Here is an 18,007-nt window from a genome sequence, read left to right on the forward strand (position 1 = left end):
ATTTATTTCTGTTATTACTCTCGGGTAATTTGTGGCCGGATGGTTTGTCTACTCCAGTTGAAACTGAGCTTCCATTGACTTGCAAGGAATGACAGCATGATGCTTAATGCAAAAAAATAAGTAAGGGCTTGTAACTGTAGAGCACTTTTGCACTTGCTGGCCACCTACTCTTAGCCTCCAGATGTGCATCACAGGATTGGTGCTAGTAGGTGACATGTAAGTGCACAAAGGTGGCAAGTTTGCAGTGGCATAATGAGACCAATGGAGAGCAGGCAGTTGGGGTAAGGTATCAAATAAATCAGAAAATTGGCATTCTGGCTTAGCTTCAAGTGGAAAGTCAGTAAATGCTGAGACACAGAAGATCTGACCCCATTCTAATTCCAGCTGTGACTGTCACAGCTGGAATTAGAATGCCATGGATTAGAGTATTAGTAAATGCTTTTGCCACTCCCATTGAAGCCTAAGTGTAAACACACAAACTCTTTATAAAATTCCCAGCTTGGAGGCCAGTAAAAGCTAATTCCCAAGTGGGTAAAACACAATATTGAAGTAAATGGTCCTCCGCTCATCTAAAGTTGGATACTTCAAACATCTGAAGTTAATCCAGTATAGCCATGAAGCAGTAAGAGTTTTGTGCGCTGGACCAAATAACCTCATGGTCCACATTTCTGGCTCTTCCGATCCTCTGTAATAACAAACCATGCGCCTGTTTCCTAAGATAATTTTGTCACTCTCACATGGAAAATTCATTTTCAAAAGATTATATTTAATGTGGGTTTGATGTGATGCCACTCATTTGTGAAAATGTAATGGAACCAGAAGATTTTGCTTGTATTCTCAGGCCATTTTGGCTTTTTATCTCATACTGTTCTTTCCATGGTGCAGGTTGTTTTTGTTTAATTAGATGACTTTTTGTTCATAGCTCATACCTTCTGATAATTAAAGGATTTTCTTGGTTTACAAGATCTTGTCATCTGATAATTGCAATCTTTTTATGTTTGATATATTTCGGTGTAAGGTGATGATTAGCATTAATTGCATTTAATGGCCTATCAGAGTGGTTTCTTTAATTGGAGTCTTGAGCAAAGGTTTTTGTGTAACTTTGTACAGTGCAAACTGAACAGTTTTACTATTGTTAGCTAGCCATAAAATAAAATTGGTAATTTGTAGTTACCCAGTGGGGATGTGTTTGGTACTCCACATAGCATGACACAATAATTATGGTTTTAAAACCTTGACAAAGAACAATTTTTCATTTACTATTGTTAGACATTCAACAAGTAAATCTTAAGAGTATTTTGAGGTTTAAAATGCAAAGCCTGATATTTAATTAAAATAACAAATTTATGATTTTCTTTTAAAATGCAAATATTATTAATATTTTCCTGCAAATACTTAATTTTCAGGAAGGGCTGTCATATAATAATGCCCTTATTCATTGCTCAGGGATGTATGTGCTGTGGTAATTACTCTTTAATCTAATAATTAAATTTACTATCTTAATTTGACTTTTTGTAGTTTTTCTAAAATCTAATTTCAGTTCACTAATATACTTGCAAGTCACACATGCCAATTTTCCAAATGCTTATGTTTTAAATATTAGGCAGGTCAGAACTTGAGCAGACATCCAAATCTGACTTGATTAATGGTAGTTTCCATTTAAATTCCATCCAGATGGAATTTGAATAGTACTGTGGTTTAATGTACAAACTCTGAATTTAGGTGAAATGTCAATTCTATTAGTTTTCACCCCATTAAATGTGTAAAAGGGCAACTTCTTAGTGTAGTATTCTCTCGATTAACCATTCTCTGTTTACAATTTTGGAATGATATTAAATTATTCTCCCCATCTTGTTCTGCTTAATTTCCAACGTTAGTTCTGATATTGGATCTGTAGTTGAAGTATCAGCATATCTTTTCTCAATATAATTCTGTTGTGCTTGTGTTGTTTAACTTGGATCAAATTCAACTTCCACTGAATCTCCTTGCTTATAATCCTTTAATTATGGATGGAAAACTAGCTGTGATTTGGCACTGATTGGCAAATTCGGGCTACAGTGATAGGTAGCATGAAAACTACACCTAAGTATTTACCTCATTAGGTATACAGTGTGACTCAATGTCATTGTCCACTACTATAACATAACCTCAAATACCTATGGTCCAGAATGCACCTACACCACCCAATCTCAATGTAATAGGACCCATGAATTAAGCAAGGTGATCTTGGAACTGTATTCTGGCTTACTGGTAAGTATCACACTTGAATACATGGGTCCGTCATCTTGACTAAATAGATTGGATGTATGATCTAAATTGTATTATGGTTCAGGCTGCAAATTCACAGACAAATTGGTTAGTATTTAATGTGTAAAAATACACCATTCAGTGCATGAAGTATATTTACTATTTCCTTTAATGTCAAAACCTTTTAACTTTGCTTTAACTGTTATCTTTGAAGAAAAAGATGATCATTGAAATAATCATACACTTGCGGTGTGGTTAAAGAATGGGCAAGATCTTAGAGGCTTTGTTTCTCCTACCCCCTTAAAAATATATAATTGTTTGTAACCAGAAACAATTAAGTATTAAAATGATCTCTTAATTTTCCATTGAACTGAGAGTCTTGCATTATCTGCCAGAGTTGCGGCAGTCCCCTAGCATAAAGTTAGATAAGTGAACTGACAGTTTTGGCTCTCTGAATTTTGTTTAAATTCATTTTTCATTGGCAAGGCCATCATTATTCCCTGTTCCTGATTGCCCTTGAGAAGGTGGTGTTGAGCCACCTTCCTGAACCACTCCAGGCCTTAATAGAATATCTTGCTAGACAGTTTATAAAGACAGTTGAGAGTCAACTACTTGCTGTTGGTCTTCGTTCATGTAGTCAGTAGATTCCCTATCCCAAAGGGGATTATATCACATCACATCCCTGCGACATTGCTTTAACCGACTAACATAGTTTGGTCGACAGAGTGCTGTGGCAAGGGTAACCAACTAAAAACAGCAAGGGTTGACGTAATGATGCAGCACGTTCCCCTCCAAGTTGCACTCCATACTAACTTGGAAAAGTATTGTAGTTCACTTGTTTTCACTGGGTCTAAATATCCTAGAACTTCCTACTCAACAGCAGTATGAGAGCACCTTCACCAGAGCTTGAAGATGTCTCACTGCAGCTTCTCCAGGACAATTTCATAGAACAGTACAGCACAGGAACAGGCCCTTTGGCCCACAATTAGGGATAGTAAATGATGGCCTTGCCAGCGATTCCCTCATTCCAAAAATGAATGAAAGACAAAACTTCCAATTCATCAATGATAATCAGCAAGGTACAGCCCAGTGTGACATTGTCACAATACTAACTTCAACTCCTTGCTGATTGTCTGATTCATTCAATGTGTAACTGAGTGAAGGCACGGTCAGTACCTTTATGTCCTTATCGTCCATCATATTAGATTCCATGAAGTTATTGGGTATATAAAGCCATCCATGTCAACATGTCTGTCAACCCTAAGCCAAGCTACTAATCAAAATCTTGTACTCCAGTATGATGAGCTCCTAGAATTGGATCAGTTGGTTTGATTCACTGATTTGTAATAAACACATTGAATTACCTGCAAGCCACGCCGCTGACCAGGTATATCGGGTACAGTCACACTACCGTGTTCCAAAACTATGCAAATATATACCTTGCTCAAAGATAAAATTTCTATCATAGTTTAGCTATTATTTGTATCAGCTTTCAGAAAACCACAAGCAATAGCTGATTATAAATTTGATCTTGTATTGTGATTAACAATAAAGGAACTGGTCAATAGTCTAGCCTAGATGGACATTTTTGTCACAATCTCAGGATATCAAGTAAATTGCTTTGAAATGCCATTTACATTAGCAAACCACATTTCACAAGCATCGAGGGGATGGTTAGTTATTCCTCCTTTGGGGATTGAGCTGGGAATGTTAGAACATTGTGAAAATTCTCAGTCCTCTTCAGAATAATTCCCTGTGATCTTTTATATTCCACAAACAAGCTAATCAAAAGGGTGCCCTCACAAAATGTAGAGCTTTCATAATGTTACCCAAGAGCGGCAGCTTTGATTTTGTGCTTGGGTCCCGACCTGCCATATGATAGCCTTTCAGACTCAACAATAAAATAATTTTGGATAATCAGTACTGACATTTCTACTATTCAGGTTTTTCTTGTCATTTCAAATAATTATTGTGCCTTTCCCATTTACATTTTTCTTCAGACAGATATTCTGTTTTCATTCATTCTTTCTCTACCCTATAAAATACCTTCCTTTAAATTTTCCCCTTCTTCCACCTGAACTCTCTGCATCTTAAAAGTTGTGTTATGCCAAATCTTGCCCAATTCTGCTGAAAGATCCTCTACCTGTTCTTTCTCCACAGTTCTACCTGCTAAGCATTCTGGTGTATTCTGTTTTAATTTCAGAATTTCAACATTCACAATGTTTTGATTTTGAGCCAGTTTAAGTAATTCATATACATGGACACACAAGGAGAAAATGAGTTTGAGCATTAACAAAGTAATGTGATTTGTCTTTATCAAATTCAGCTTCCCCTCATTGAAATCCATCTGCCACTGTTTTGCCCACACAAATTACCTTTTCCGTTAATAATTTCAAATGACTTCCATATAATTGATGTGGAAGCTAACAAGCACATGAGTAGCTTGTTAGTTTCTCCTCCCATTTCATTTAATAATTCTCCATGCACACAAATTACTTAATATTGGCTCAAAATCAAAACATTATGGATCTTGAAAATCTGAAATAAAAACAGAAAATGCTTGGCTTGCAGATAATTCAGTATGTCAGTTAATCAAACCAACTGATTCAGATTCCAATTCACCATACTGGAGTACAGACTTCGATTAGTAGCTTCATTTAATGATGTGAAATTTGCAGTTTTCTATTCCAAGAGTGCAGTTCCTAAATGTAAAATGGGTGATGTATCTGCAGTTTCTCCATATATTGCTATTATTTTAGGAAGTAATTAAATTCTGGAGATTTGTTGAAATCCTGCCCCATTATTTACATTCGAATCTACTACATTCCTCCCCTTGAAATTTTATGGTTTTCTCAAATAAGTTGGTATTTTACCCACAGCCTCCACTGTGGGGTGGGGGGGAGGGGGGAGGAAAGAGGAGGGGAATAAAAAGGATACAAAGTAACCATTTAACAAGTTTGTCAATTCCTTATTGTGTGCATGTTCCTTTAATGATTTGCATTCCTTTTCGCACTGTTTTTCCAAGAATGTATTTGCAATTCTGAATCTATCCTCTTGGCAAAACGTTTTGATATTTATGGTAGCTTATTTTTATTATATTTTCGTTTTTCAAATTTTCCACTAGTTTTATATAACTTTTTCTTTTTTTAAAAAAAGTTATCCTTTGAGTTGATGTCTCTCACCTACTCATGCAAGGTCTTGTACTTGCTTTCATCAGTGTTTAAGCAGTACCAGTTAGAAATGGTGCGCAAGATCCCAGACAGCTGACTTTAACTTGTATTGTTACAGGTATACCCCTGTTGGCCGCTCTTTCTTTTCTGCTCCTGAAGGGTATGACCATCCATTGGGTGGTGGTAGAGAAGTCTGGTTTGGTTTCCATCAGTCTGTCAGACCTGCCATGTGGAAAATGATGCTAAACATAGATGGTGAGTTGTGATTTATTTATTATGTTTCAATTCCCAAGCTCCACATTAATCTCCTGATTTGTCCAGTGGTATTTGAGTTTCATTTAACAGTCAAAGTTGTTGAAAGATACTGCTTTATAGTTCTGACAGACTGAACTGAAAGATCATTGAGTAGAAGGTCCTCTCTCATCTGGGGGATGAGAAATTGATTATTTTTAGATAAAGGATCTTGAAGACAAAAAAATAAAATGCTGTTGGTAGCAAACTTGTTTCATTGTTGCATTAATTATTAAATAGATTCTGTCCTCTGCATAGTTGACTTTGGAGCTTTGAACAAAAGTTATTTGATGCCAAAACCTTAACCAGTGACTTTCATACTTCCAAATTTACACATTCAACATTTTCCTGTTCAATCTCCAGTATTCTATTGCTCGAATCTTGTGCATCATGTCTTGGTCACCCATCGTCATTATCCAATGACCATACTTGGCACAACTTTTAAGATTTTCATGTTTGCATTCACTTTGTTAGTTAGATTGACATGTAACATCCATCACCACACCCATCCAAGAACTCTGGCTTGTCCAAGTTATGTTGCTTGTGCATCTTAAGATCCCTTTGTTGCTTCATTTGTGATGCCACTTCCAACCTTGTTGGACTTAAAGGTTCTGGAACTCCCTATGCAAATGACTCCACGATCACCTCTTCGCCATTTAAGTTGCTGCTCCTTAGACATTTTTAGTCTCTCCTATTTAAAAACTTCTTAATAAAATTTGGTCATTCTATGTGAAATGCTGTGCGATGTTTTCCCACATTAAGTGCACATTGTTTATGAAACTTTGCAGTTGGAGTCTCAGCTGTATTATTCTTTGACTTGTGCACCTTTAGGAACAGGGCCACATCTGTGTTGTCAAGTATTTTAGTAAAACATAATTGTGGACTATGGCTCAAGGTTAGTAATCGAGGGATGTTAATTAACATGCATCTCCATCTCATGATCTCCATGAAATGATCTTTTTTCAGAAGTGAGGACAGTTAAAGCAACCTCTTGAGAACAAGCAAGTGTTATGATATCTGGAATGATGGGATCCAGCACTGTTCCTCTTAAAAGCCAGTGTAATCCAAACTCTTAATTAGATAATGAAAATGGATAAGTAACAACTGTGTTTACCTATAGAACCGAGGGAACTATTCATGGAATAAAATACAGATGTAATTCTCACTGTCCAAAAATGCCTTTCTGAGAATTAGAAAATGCTTTCTGTTGTGCATCATTGCCCACCAGACACTAGTTTACCTGAATCTGTGAACTGAAGTCCAGATAAGATTCACTTTCTTGAGTGAGATATTCAAATAAAGTTTAAAAAAAAAACTTTTTTTTGCCAATTTTTATTTTACAGTCTGTTATTTTCAAAGAAATCATAGAGTATTATAGACTATGCAGGCATTTTGGTACACAGGCAACACCTTTCAAGTAGAAGTTACAAAATATCTTTAGGCAGCTTGTATGCAAGAAAATGAGCTGGAACTTGGTGGCATTAGCAAGTCAAGTGCAATTGTCACAGACATGGGGATAAAGTTGAGACTTGTCTTTTACAGATCTCTGGTAAGTGACAGCTTGATCTTAATTGTTTATGTAATACAGTGCCATGAAATGGTTAAAAAGAATGCCAGCTGCAAAGCTGTCATGAACCTTGAATGCTTTTGAATGTCCCTGACAATGGAAACATTCAAAAACAAATTTCAAAAAGAATTTAAAAATTTAAAACTTTTAAATTATCTTTTAAATTCCTTAAGACACTTTTAATACAGCTTTAATACAAACTCACTGAATTATTTTGCACCACTTATACAGCTAAAATGGGCACTTTCCCCAAAAAAAATTTAATGGGAAATTCCATATTTTGTGTTCCACTGCTGGACTCTTTATGGAGTTTAAAGAAATTTGGGAACTCCACCTGAATAGGGAGAAGCTGAACTCTTGGGAGTTAAATGCTGGCTTTTCAGTGCAGAACTGTTGGTGTTTCCCAGGACCTGTTGCTATTGTAAACTGTCATGTTTTGTGCTGTTACAGAGATTTTAAATCGATTCAATCCTCAGTCTGTTGACTATGAAGCAATCAGTACTTAAAGCATTTTCAGCTGTCAACTTTATCAACGTATACCAGCTTTAATTGAATGATGTTAAGTTGGCAGAGTTCTTCTTAGGGACAGATAGTAGAAAAAAAATTCTTAATATGATTTTCTGTTAAGTAAATACTGGGTTTTTAACTCCATAACTCCCTCAATAACTGGGAAATTCTCAGGGTTGAGAATTAAGGATGTGCATTCACACTTCAGTTCTGGATTTCATTATTGTAGTCTTGCTGAATGATGAGTTCTATAAAGAAGACATTTTATTCTGTTTTGCCTCTCAGAATTAAAAATCACTTATGTGAAATGGTTGTAGCTGATGCTGATTATAATATATGTGTTTGTGATGAGGATAGCTGTCACAAATTTGGTTCTGAACTGAATCACCCCTTCATGGGGCACTGAAGGAACTATGGTTTAATTAAAAGGGTTAAGACTATAACAGGTCATCTTTGTGCTTACAAATGAAATAGTGGGGAATAGGTTCTTGGTATCCAGACCAAGAAAACCTAAAGATCTGTTGGAAGAGAAAATATAATAATGAATAAACAGTAACTGAGTAAGGTGAGTTTAGGGGATTACGTTAGGATGTTTTTTTTAATTGAAATTGGTTGTTAACTATACACTGAGTTTAGTTCCACCAAAAACAAAGATTATAACAATTAAAAAAAAAACAAATAATTAAGAACAACACAAGTGTTTGCTGTTGACTTCTTGATGGTCATAAGTTAAATAGGTGTCGTTATGTGGAAGCAATACTGCTTCAAAATGTAACCTTCTAACAAATGCAGGTGTTTTGAATGGGCTTTTGGATGCATAGCATCTGGAAGCTCAACAGGTTTTGATTTTTAAAACTGTTTATTCCTTTATTGTAGAAAGGGAAGTTGTCTTTCTTTATATTCTTGTAGTATTAAAGGTGCAAAATTGAATTTCTGATATTTCTAATAATTAATGTTTGGGGCCATTTAGTTCTACTCCAATTTAGTTCTACTCCAAAAAATATTATGATAATTTGAGGTATTTAATTATGATAAGACATTTTTAGAACTATCATAAATTTTATGGACTCTTTTAAAATAAAAAAGCAGAATTTATATACAACTCCACCCAAGTAATTTGCACACCCATGTTCTCTCCTCACTATTTCAAGCATTTTTTTGGAATGGGTAGTTTTGAAATTGGATAGAATAAAAATGGAGGAGCAAAGAACTTGGGAGTCCGAGTGCAGGATTCCCTAATGGTTAAGTTGCAGGTTGAGTTGGTAGTAAGGAAGGCAAATGCAATGTTAGCATTCATTTCAAGAGGACTAGAATATAAAAACGAGGATGTAAATCAGAGACTTTAAGGCATTGGTCAGACCACATTTAGAATATTGTGAGCAGTCTTGGGCCCCATATCTAAAGAAGGATGTGCTGGTGTTGGGGAGGGTCCAGAGGTGGTTGACGAGAATGATCCCAGGTATGAAAGGGTTAACACGTAAGGAGTATTTGATGGTTCTGGGCCTGTACTCGCTGGAGTTTAGAAGGATGAGGGGAGGATCTCATTGAAAACTACCGAATATTGAAAGGCATGGATACAGTGGATGTGGAGAGGATGTTTCCATTAGTGGGAAAGTCTAGGACCAGGGGGCACAGCCTCGGAATAGAAGGACATCCCTTCAGTACAGAGATGAGGAGGAGTTTCTTTAGCCAGAGGGTGGTGAATCTGTGGAATTCATTGCCACAGATAGCTGTGGAGTCCAAGTCATTGGGCATAGTTAAAGTGGAGGTTGATAGGTTCTTGAGCAGTAAGGGCATCGAAGGTTATGGGGAGAAGGCAGGAGAATGGGGTTGAGAGGGAAAAATAAATCAGCCATGATTAAATGGCAGAACAGACTCAATGGGCCGAATGGCCCAAATCTGTTCCTATGTCTTATGATCTTATTGTCTAATTGGACTTTGTATAAATATTACTACTGAGTACTGGCACAAGGAATTTAACACTTTATCTAATGTCAGTGGAGGAAAACTTTATTCCCTTTGCTCAATTACAAAGTTCTCATTGACAGGCAGCTACTTAGTTGCATTGCTTAATATTTTCAGGTATGCATCTTACATCTTATAACATAAATAGCATGGAAGAGATAAGGTGTGCGGAGCCTGCTAATAATGGAAATTTTAACACTCATTTTCTCTCGATCTGCAAACTAAAAAAGATATGGCATTCAAATAGAAATAACAAGCGCTTAAAGTGTTGCATTGTATTGCACAATACAAATTAAAATAATTCTGATGTCAATTGTTTTGTACTGTTTGCTTCAAGTTAGTTAAATGCATTAATATAACTGCAAATTTTCTAACTGGAGGTGAAAAGAACTGTCTTCATATACACCCAGTCTCATGAACCTTTTACCTATTTCAAGCACCAGGCATTCAACCTAGTTCTAGAATCAGAATCAGGTTTATTATCACTGTCGTATGTCATGAAATTTGTTGTTTTGCAGCGGCAGTACAGTGCAAGACGTAAATTACTATAAGTTACAAAAATAAAGAAATAGTGCAAAAGAGGAATAACAAGGTAGTGTTCACGGACCGTTCAGAAATCTGATGGCGGAGGGGAAGAAGCTGTTCCTAAAACACTGAGTGTGGGTCTTCAGGCTCCTGTACCTCCTAACAAGAATAGGGCATGTCCCGGATGGTGAGGGTCATTAATGATGGATGCTGCCTTCTTGAGGCACCGCCTCTTGAAGATGTCCTCGATGGTGGGAAGGGTTGTGCCTGTGATGGAGTTGGCTGAGTCTACAACCCTCTGCAGCCTCTTGTGATCCTGCACATTAGAGCCTCCATACCATAGATCATGACGACTTGGTGGATCTATTCAAGTAAGTATCATATGATCTCCTGGTGTTTCCTCTACTGACGACTTCCAAACCATTCAAGAATAAACAATCAGGATTATGCTGTGTAAATTGTTCACGGCATTTACTTTTATCACATTATTGATTTCCTCTCAAACTAATTCACATGATGAAGCACTTGCAATATCTTTGAAAGATGCTTTATGAGTGGAAACCCATGAACCCACCCCCAAACTGACTTAATTATTTGTCCATATTGACCTCAAAACATTAGCATCTTAAGAGAAACATTTCTCATTTCCATTCCTGGTGACTAATTAAAAGAAGGGGGGTGGGGGGTGGAGATTGTAAAGCAGATGGGCATTCTTTGTTCATATTACCCTATGGTCAACAGCTTCAGATTTCATAGGAACAGATGTTCTATGACCTAATTGCATACCTTCTAACAAATAGTTATTTGAATATCAATGATATGGCCTTTACTTATATTCTTGCATATCTTTGGCTATTAAAGATGTGCCATTCTCAAATGTGAGATGAATGATTGACCCAGAAACAATTTCCTTATAAGTTATTACCGCCCTCTGAATGTAAAAATGTTTCTAAGCTTTACTCTTGAACAGCCTGGCTCCAACTTTTAGCCTTGGCCTATTCTTGGTCATCTCAACCCATGGAAAAAGTTTATAGCAATTCCACTCAATAGCATGAATATTTCAATAAAGTCACCTCTTATTCTTCTAATTCCAAGGAAAAGAATTTTATGTTTGTAATCTTTCCTCTTAATTCAACCCTCAAAATCCAGAAAAATCGTTCTGGAAAGTCGCTGCTGTTCTCCATTCAAGGTCAAATACTCTTACCAGGTTTTGGTGGCCAAAACTGCTGTCAGTAATCCTGGTGAGGCCTAACCAGCCTCTGCACAGCTCGTTTCTTATGACTTCTGAAACAAAGTTAAGCTTTTCCTGAGAAAGTGAACCATGGTCTTGTTAACATTTAAGACTGTTGTCAGTATTTACAGAGATTAAAGTGCCACTAGGTTAACTTCTATGAAAAAATTGTTCAGATATTGGGAATTTTGGATTTCATTTCTGTTTTGATTGTTGATGGGGATTTACTCTCTTAAACTGTGTCCAAAAACAAGTCTTGAGCAGATGCTTGGGCAATCCTCCCAATATATAAATTGAGGAACAGATTTGTCTTATGAATTTGCTGTATGTTAGAGCGAGTTTATTTCAGTAGCCCTTCATTTCTTTTGAAGGAATTGGTTACCTAGAAGGAAAATGTTAAAATAGTTGATATGTAGGCATTACAAATCTTCTGTCAGATGGTGGGGGATGGCTGGTGTATATGAAACGTTGCATGTTTTATTGAGGAATTTTTCAGTTATTTGAATGACTCACTGAAACCACCAGTAGCAAAAATTAAATCAAGTCAGGACACGATGTAAACAAATCTCACTTACCCAATTGTGTTTTTAACAAGAACGTATTGTGTTCTCTGAAAAGGAAACTAGATTTCAATCTTGAAACTAGAAAAGGTTCTTTACTTACAACCTGTAATTGTGTTTTCTCACCAACAGTTTTTTTAATATGACTTTAGAAAAACAGGATGTCTTTATCATTTTTTTGAGTCCTAATAGCTTGTATATCAGACTTCAGAACATAACACTGATATTTAAGCCGCAATCTGCCTGTGTTGAGGCAGCACTTAATTTTACATGATTAATGTTACCAACAAAAAAGATATAAATGATGAATACAATTCTGCAGTGTAGCAAGATAATAACTTGTGTAAAGTTTAAAACTGAATTTTGAGCTGTTGTTAGACCTCAAGAGCTGTTGCCCTTTATACTGAGCAATTTTGTAATAATTTTTCTGCATTAATTATCTCTGGTTCCCTGGTGGATGGCAGTTGACAAGTTCCTGAAATCTAGTAGGACAATTTTGCTGAGCAGTGATGCACATATAATTTGATATACCACACTGGTCTTCATTTGACTAATACAAAGGAAATACCATATAAATGGTTTTATTTATTTCTAAGCTGCCGCACCCAGTTAGTCATTGCCACCTCTTTGGCAAGTAGCTGCCTATGTTTCTAGTGGACATGAGGTTATTTCCTCCCATCAAAACTGGTGTACTCTGGTTATTGTTTGCTGTGTGGATCTGTCTTAATATTATATTAATCAGCTGATGTGGGTGAGGACGTGGAATTGATGGTTTTGAAGGGAAACATTGAAAGTATGATTCATTCAAATGGAATGTTTCTGCAGTGATGACAGATATATGTGGTTTTGGTTCTTTGAACTAGGTTCGCTCATTTAACCTTTCATTCTTGATTTTTAACGTTGTGTTAGTTTTTAATTTAACTTCATCAAACTTGTGAAAATATATGAAAGAACATGTGGGTGTTTTGAGCACATAGACACAGTGCAGAAAGCAATGTTATTTTCTGGCATATCATTACATCACTATTTGATCAATTTGAATGTTTAAGACACATTTGATGTTTAACAGCTTGTTACCATTTTCAGTGGGTGTAAGCTGTAATATGCATGTAGTAGTCTAAGTGCTTAGATTTTTTTATTTTGACGTCAGCCTCAGTGTGGCAAAGGGGCCACCTTATGGCCTGCGAAATTTGAGACTAGCCAAGTGATACTTTCTGTAGATGCTTCCAGGGTCAGCTGTGTTTTCTGGCAGTTGCTTTCTAGTTGTACATCTCTGCACGTGTTATAGACTAACTAAATGATTTGGAATGCACTATCTGTGGGTACTTTAGTTAGCCTAAGTAAAGATTTTAAGTGCTATGTATGTCCACGTTCCATACAATTCTTCTGTAGGTCTTCTGTAAGAAAATATACATCCGAAATTAGTGAGATAAAAAACAAAGGTAGTTGGAAATGCATTCCTTGTTTGGAAGTAATTGATTAATTGGTTCTGTAATAGTTTGAGTTAAACCATTGTCATCTGCTAAGATAATGGTTTCCTTCTTTATCCTTAAGACTGACTTTATCCTACTTTCCTTGCAGAAAGTGCAACTTTATAATCCAAGTGCATCAAATAAATTGACAGGTGAGGGAGTTGAATTAACACATACAGATTATAACTTAATCATGGATGGAGGTATTGTCAGATGAAGTAATCAGTTACAACCAGAAGCACTTGTAGCAGGAGCAGATGTTTTGTGAAAATGATTATAATGGTTACTGACAGTATAGAAGAGTTGTACAATTTGATGGGCATGTATAGGGCATTGTTCATTTCCTCTGCAATACTGGGTTAACAGACAGTCATGATGGCTGTTTGAGCTTCTGTAAACATTGCATAAATTTTGAGCAATGAAAATTTTCTCCATGATCAGCTGTGATCTTATTGAATGGTGGAATAAGCTCAACCGGCCAGATGGCCTACTCCAGCTCCTATTTCTTATGTTCTTGAGAAAGGTTTCCCCCATGCAAATGTATTGTCTGCATTATCGGTTAGTATTCAAAAGATATGATGGAATACCATTTTCCAATTTGTTAGCTGGAGAAAATAAGCCCTTTTTTGTTTCTGTGATAATGCACATTGCTTAGGTGTGCTCAGAATGATCACCTCGTGGTGTATATCTGTTATGCTAGATACCTGCTGTGCCATTCTGACAATTTCATTCAAAAGATCCATTACAACCCCCGAATATAGATCTGCTTTTGTTAGGATTTTCTGTAAGATATCATCACATGACCTCCCATTTACCCTGGGAGTTAATGTGAAAAGATTAGTGGCTTCACTGTAAAAATACAAGAGTTTTAGAAATGTATTGGAAAGAACACATCAATGGCCAGATCAAATGTATTCACAGGGCTAATATTACAATTCTTGATTCGGGCCATGTGCACGTTTGTGCTTCTGACTTCAACTAATTTGGCTTTCTGTAAGCTATTATCATAAAATAAAACTTCCATCTATACTCTGTATTGCATCTCACTTTAAATTCTTGATATTGTATAATTTATTTTGTAGTCTCTTTATTGGTATACACCTAAATCTTGCAGCTATTATGTACATAACAAGATTATGCCAAAGCAGCAAATTAATGATTCATTGTGTTTAGCTTTAGTATTGGTTGAAGTTGGAGTGTTGATTAGGTCAAATTTTTGAGCAGTGTCATAGATTTTTTATTATCCTTCTGGAACAGATGCATGTCTCTGGAGCACTGAGCCAAAACGATGCACTAATGTCCAGGAGTAATGTTTAAACCTGCAATTGACTGGTTCAAAGAGAAAGATGATACCAGTTGAATCAAACTAATTTATTCCCCATTTTAAAAAAATCCAATAACTTTTATTATTCACTGGATATATAGCAACAGAAGTTACTTAACTGAAAAATACAGTTCTTAAATTTATATTGAATGCTTTTGTCAAAAGGGTCAATAATTTTCCTAGGTAAAGACCAACAGTAATAGTTACCGAACAGTTTTTATCAAACATTTATAAGTTATGGTCTTGTAACAGAATAGCCCTTGTTTAAATGAAGTTGATTCTCTTGTAATTGATAGTCTTGTAAAGTTTTCTTGTTTTGAAGTGATTCATGGTCAAATAATCCCTAATTTGTGGAAAATCTGTGTGTCGGAAAGTAAGCATTGCTCGGCATTTACCAGCCAACTGTTCGAACCATTTGTAGTCCTACAAAATGTATTTCTATCAGAATGATTTAGATAGCAGTACCCAAGTCCTTACACTTAAGATAAGCAGAGGTGAAGTCTTGTATCTATGCAACAGTATTAGAGTATCTGTGACTACTGAGAATAATTACTGTTATTGTAAAATTAGCTAATTTATGCTCTGACCTTTTTTCCAGTGTTGGTTGCTGCCTGGAAATGTGACTCAATTCTGTTGAATGATTCAGAAATTGAAAGTAAAGAAATCTTTCATCAAATAAAATGGATTTCCCCAATCTAGTGTATGGCAGCACCAAATTGGACTGATCAAACAAAAAGTCCATTCTAAAATGCCTCATAGGCATATAAGGTCTTTTGAAGAGTGATCACTGGTAATATCTAGAGATGTGGCAATTCATTTGCATATAGCAATATCCCACAATTTATAAAGTTAATGACTATCAATCTTAAAGGGATAAATGTTGACCAGAAGTCTGGGAGAATTTCTCTGCTCTGCTACAAGTAGTGTTGTGGGATCTTCATTTATAGATATTTAGATATTTATCTATTAGTCACTTGTACATCGAAACACACAGTGAAATGCATCTTTTTGCGTGACTGAGAATGTGCTGGGGGCAGCATGCAAGTGTCGCCACTCTTCCGGCGCCAACATTTGCCACCTATGATGGCAGATGAAACCTCAGATTAACATCTCCTCTGAAAGGTTTTCAATGAATGCAGTTGTCAGATGCTTTAGTCTTGAAATTGGAAGATTTTTGACTGTCTGTGGAATTGAGTCCGTGAAAGATTTGGTGTTATTTTAATTTAGTTTTGTATTCTTTTTTAAATCATGCTCATATACAAATGATACATCTTCATCCTAGTCTCTTTCTATTCTAAAACCTCCATTGGAACGTACAGATTTTTTCTCCTGCATCTTTTGCTTTTTTCCTTTTTTTCCTTTTCTATAATTATTACACAACAAACTGTCTAAAAATTCATTTTGTCACATTATGAAAATATAATATCCCTTAAATGTGTAAGTGCAATTTGTTAATTCGACACAAAGTGTAGCATTTTTTATTCCCCAAATTAGCACTATTAGCATAATATCAAAATAAAAGCAGAAGTTGTTCAAATGTCCATGTTTATAACAACAACGTTTGCCTATGATCATGCATTATAAGCTCCTATGCTAATATTTCTAATGGAAAATTGCAATGTGGCAAGCTTAGATTATCATGACCTTTTCCCCACCCACCATTCATTCCACTGCTATTGTAGGTACTGTAGTATAATTAGAGCATGGTGAGTTTACAGTTTGTTCATTCTGTTTTATGTTAGAATAAATTATTCATCATGCAGCATATTGGAAAGAGATAGTGAGCTAGATTTGATATGGCCTCAGTGAAATGATATATTGGTTTTAATTCTGGAAAATGAAATGAAGAATACTAGTCAGCACTGAGAGATTTCTCTTTAGTTGCTAGTTTTTAGTTCTCTGGAACTTGGGTATCTTTTGGTTATTGTACTTCATCAGTACTTGGATCCACTAAGCTCCTTTGCCAGGCTGAGTGCATTTTCACATTGAACAACTTTTCCTTGAACTCAATTCACTTCTTCTATATTAGCACTATGGGAACCCTCAAGGCCTTGACTGTTTCACTGGGATATGTGGAACAGTCCCTGTTTCAGTCCTACTCAGGACCCCAATATCACCTCTTTTCCCAGTGAATTGATGACTGCATTTGTGTTGCTTACTGTACTTAATTTTTTTAAATCACTTGTTGCCAATTTGCACCCCGCTCTTACTTTCACATCATCCATTTGTGACTTTTGCCTTTCTTGACTTCTCTATCTCCATCATAAGAAATGTGTTAGAGACCAACATCCGTATATGCCCATAAGTTCCCATAGCTATAAGGAGTACACTTCCCACCTTGCTTCCTGTAAGGACTTTGTTCCATTCTCCCAGTTTCTCTGCTCCATTGTGTTTGTTCTGATGATGACACCTGCACCAGTGCTTCCAGAATGTTGTCCAATTCTATTTCTTAACTTTACCAGCAAAGCTCAACATGAGCTGAAAGAACCACATCTCGTCTTCAGTCTAGGCACATTACGGCCCTCAGAACTCAATAATGAATTCAACAATGTAAGATAACCAGCCTTTCCTGATTGTGTCAGATCTGAACAGTTGTGATGAAAGACTATCAACCTGTAACATTAATTCATTTTTTTCTCTCCACAGATGCTGCCTGACCTGAGCATTTTCAGCATTCCTTTTAATTCAGAATTCCAACATCTGCAGAGTTTTGTGCCTTACATTCCCAGCATTTTTTTTACTCACTCTATTTCCATTTTTGCTATTCATCTTCTGTTGATTTTTCCTTCAGACAAATCAGTTGCCATTAACCACCCTCTCCCAGCCAGCACCAGTGCAATTTATGTCATTCAGTCTTTTTTGATCTCCACTCCATCACAGGCACTCTTTGTTTTGTCTATCCCTTTTCTGCAAACATACTTAATTCTTAAAATTTCCTCATTCTGATCAAAGGTCATCAATCATAAACACTATGCAGATGCTGCCTGACCTGAGCATTTCCAGTATTTTCTGTTTTGGTCAAATTGGCTAAATCAGCATTGTTAGTGAATGAAGTGTAACCAGTATGCCTTCTAACTTTGTGCTTTGTCTTCAGCCAGCAGATCACTAGCAGAACTATAATTTCAATGTTGAGTGAAATTGATTCAGA

The 18,007-nt window shown here is 36.1% G+C and overlaps 1 protein-coding gene across 3 annotated transcripts in view; it reads left to right on the plus strand.

Annotated features, from left to right (window-relative positions):
- The window catches only part of LOC127581650 (protein argonaute-3), a 98,654-nt gene that overhangs the window by 53,310 nt on the left and 27,337 nt on the right, over nucleotides 1–18,007 (plus strand). For all 3 annotated transcript variants that reach the window (XM_052036220.1, XM_052036219.1, XM_052036221.1), the window contains one exon: nucleotides 5,536–5,672. In XM_052036220.1, the coding sequence (XP_051892180.1) occupies nucleotides 5,536–5,672 (137 nt within the window). The remainder of the gene's footprint in view (nucleotides 1–5,535; nucleotides 5,673–18,007) is intronic.

This window comes from Pristis pectinata, chromosome 22, assembly GCF_009764475.1.
Source record: "Pristis pectinata isolate sPriPec2 chromosome 22, sPriPec2.1.pri, whole genome shotgun sequence".
NCBI lineage: Eukaryota > Metazoa > Chordata > Chondrichthyes > Rhinopristiformes > Pristidae > Pristis > Pristis pectinata.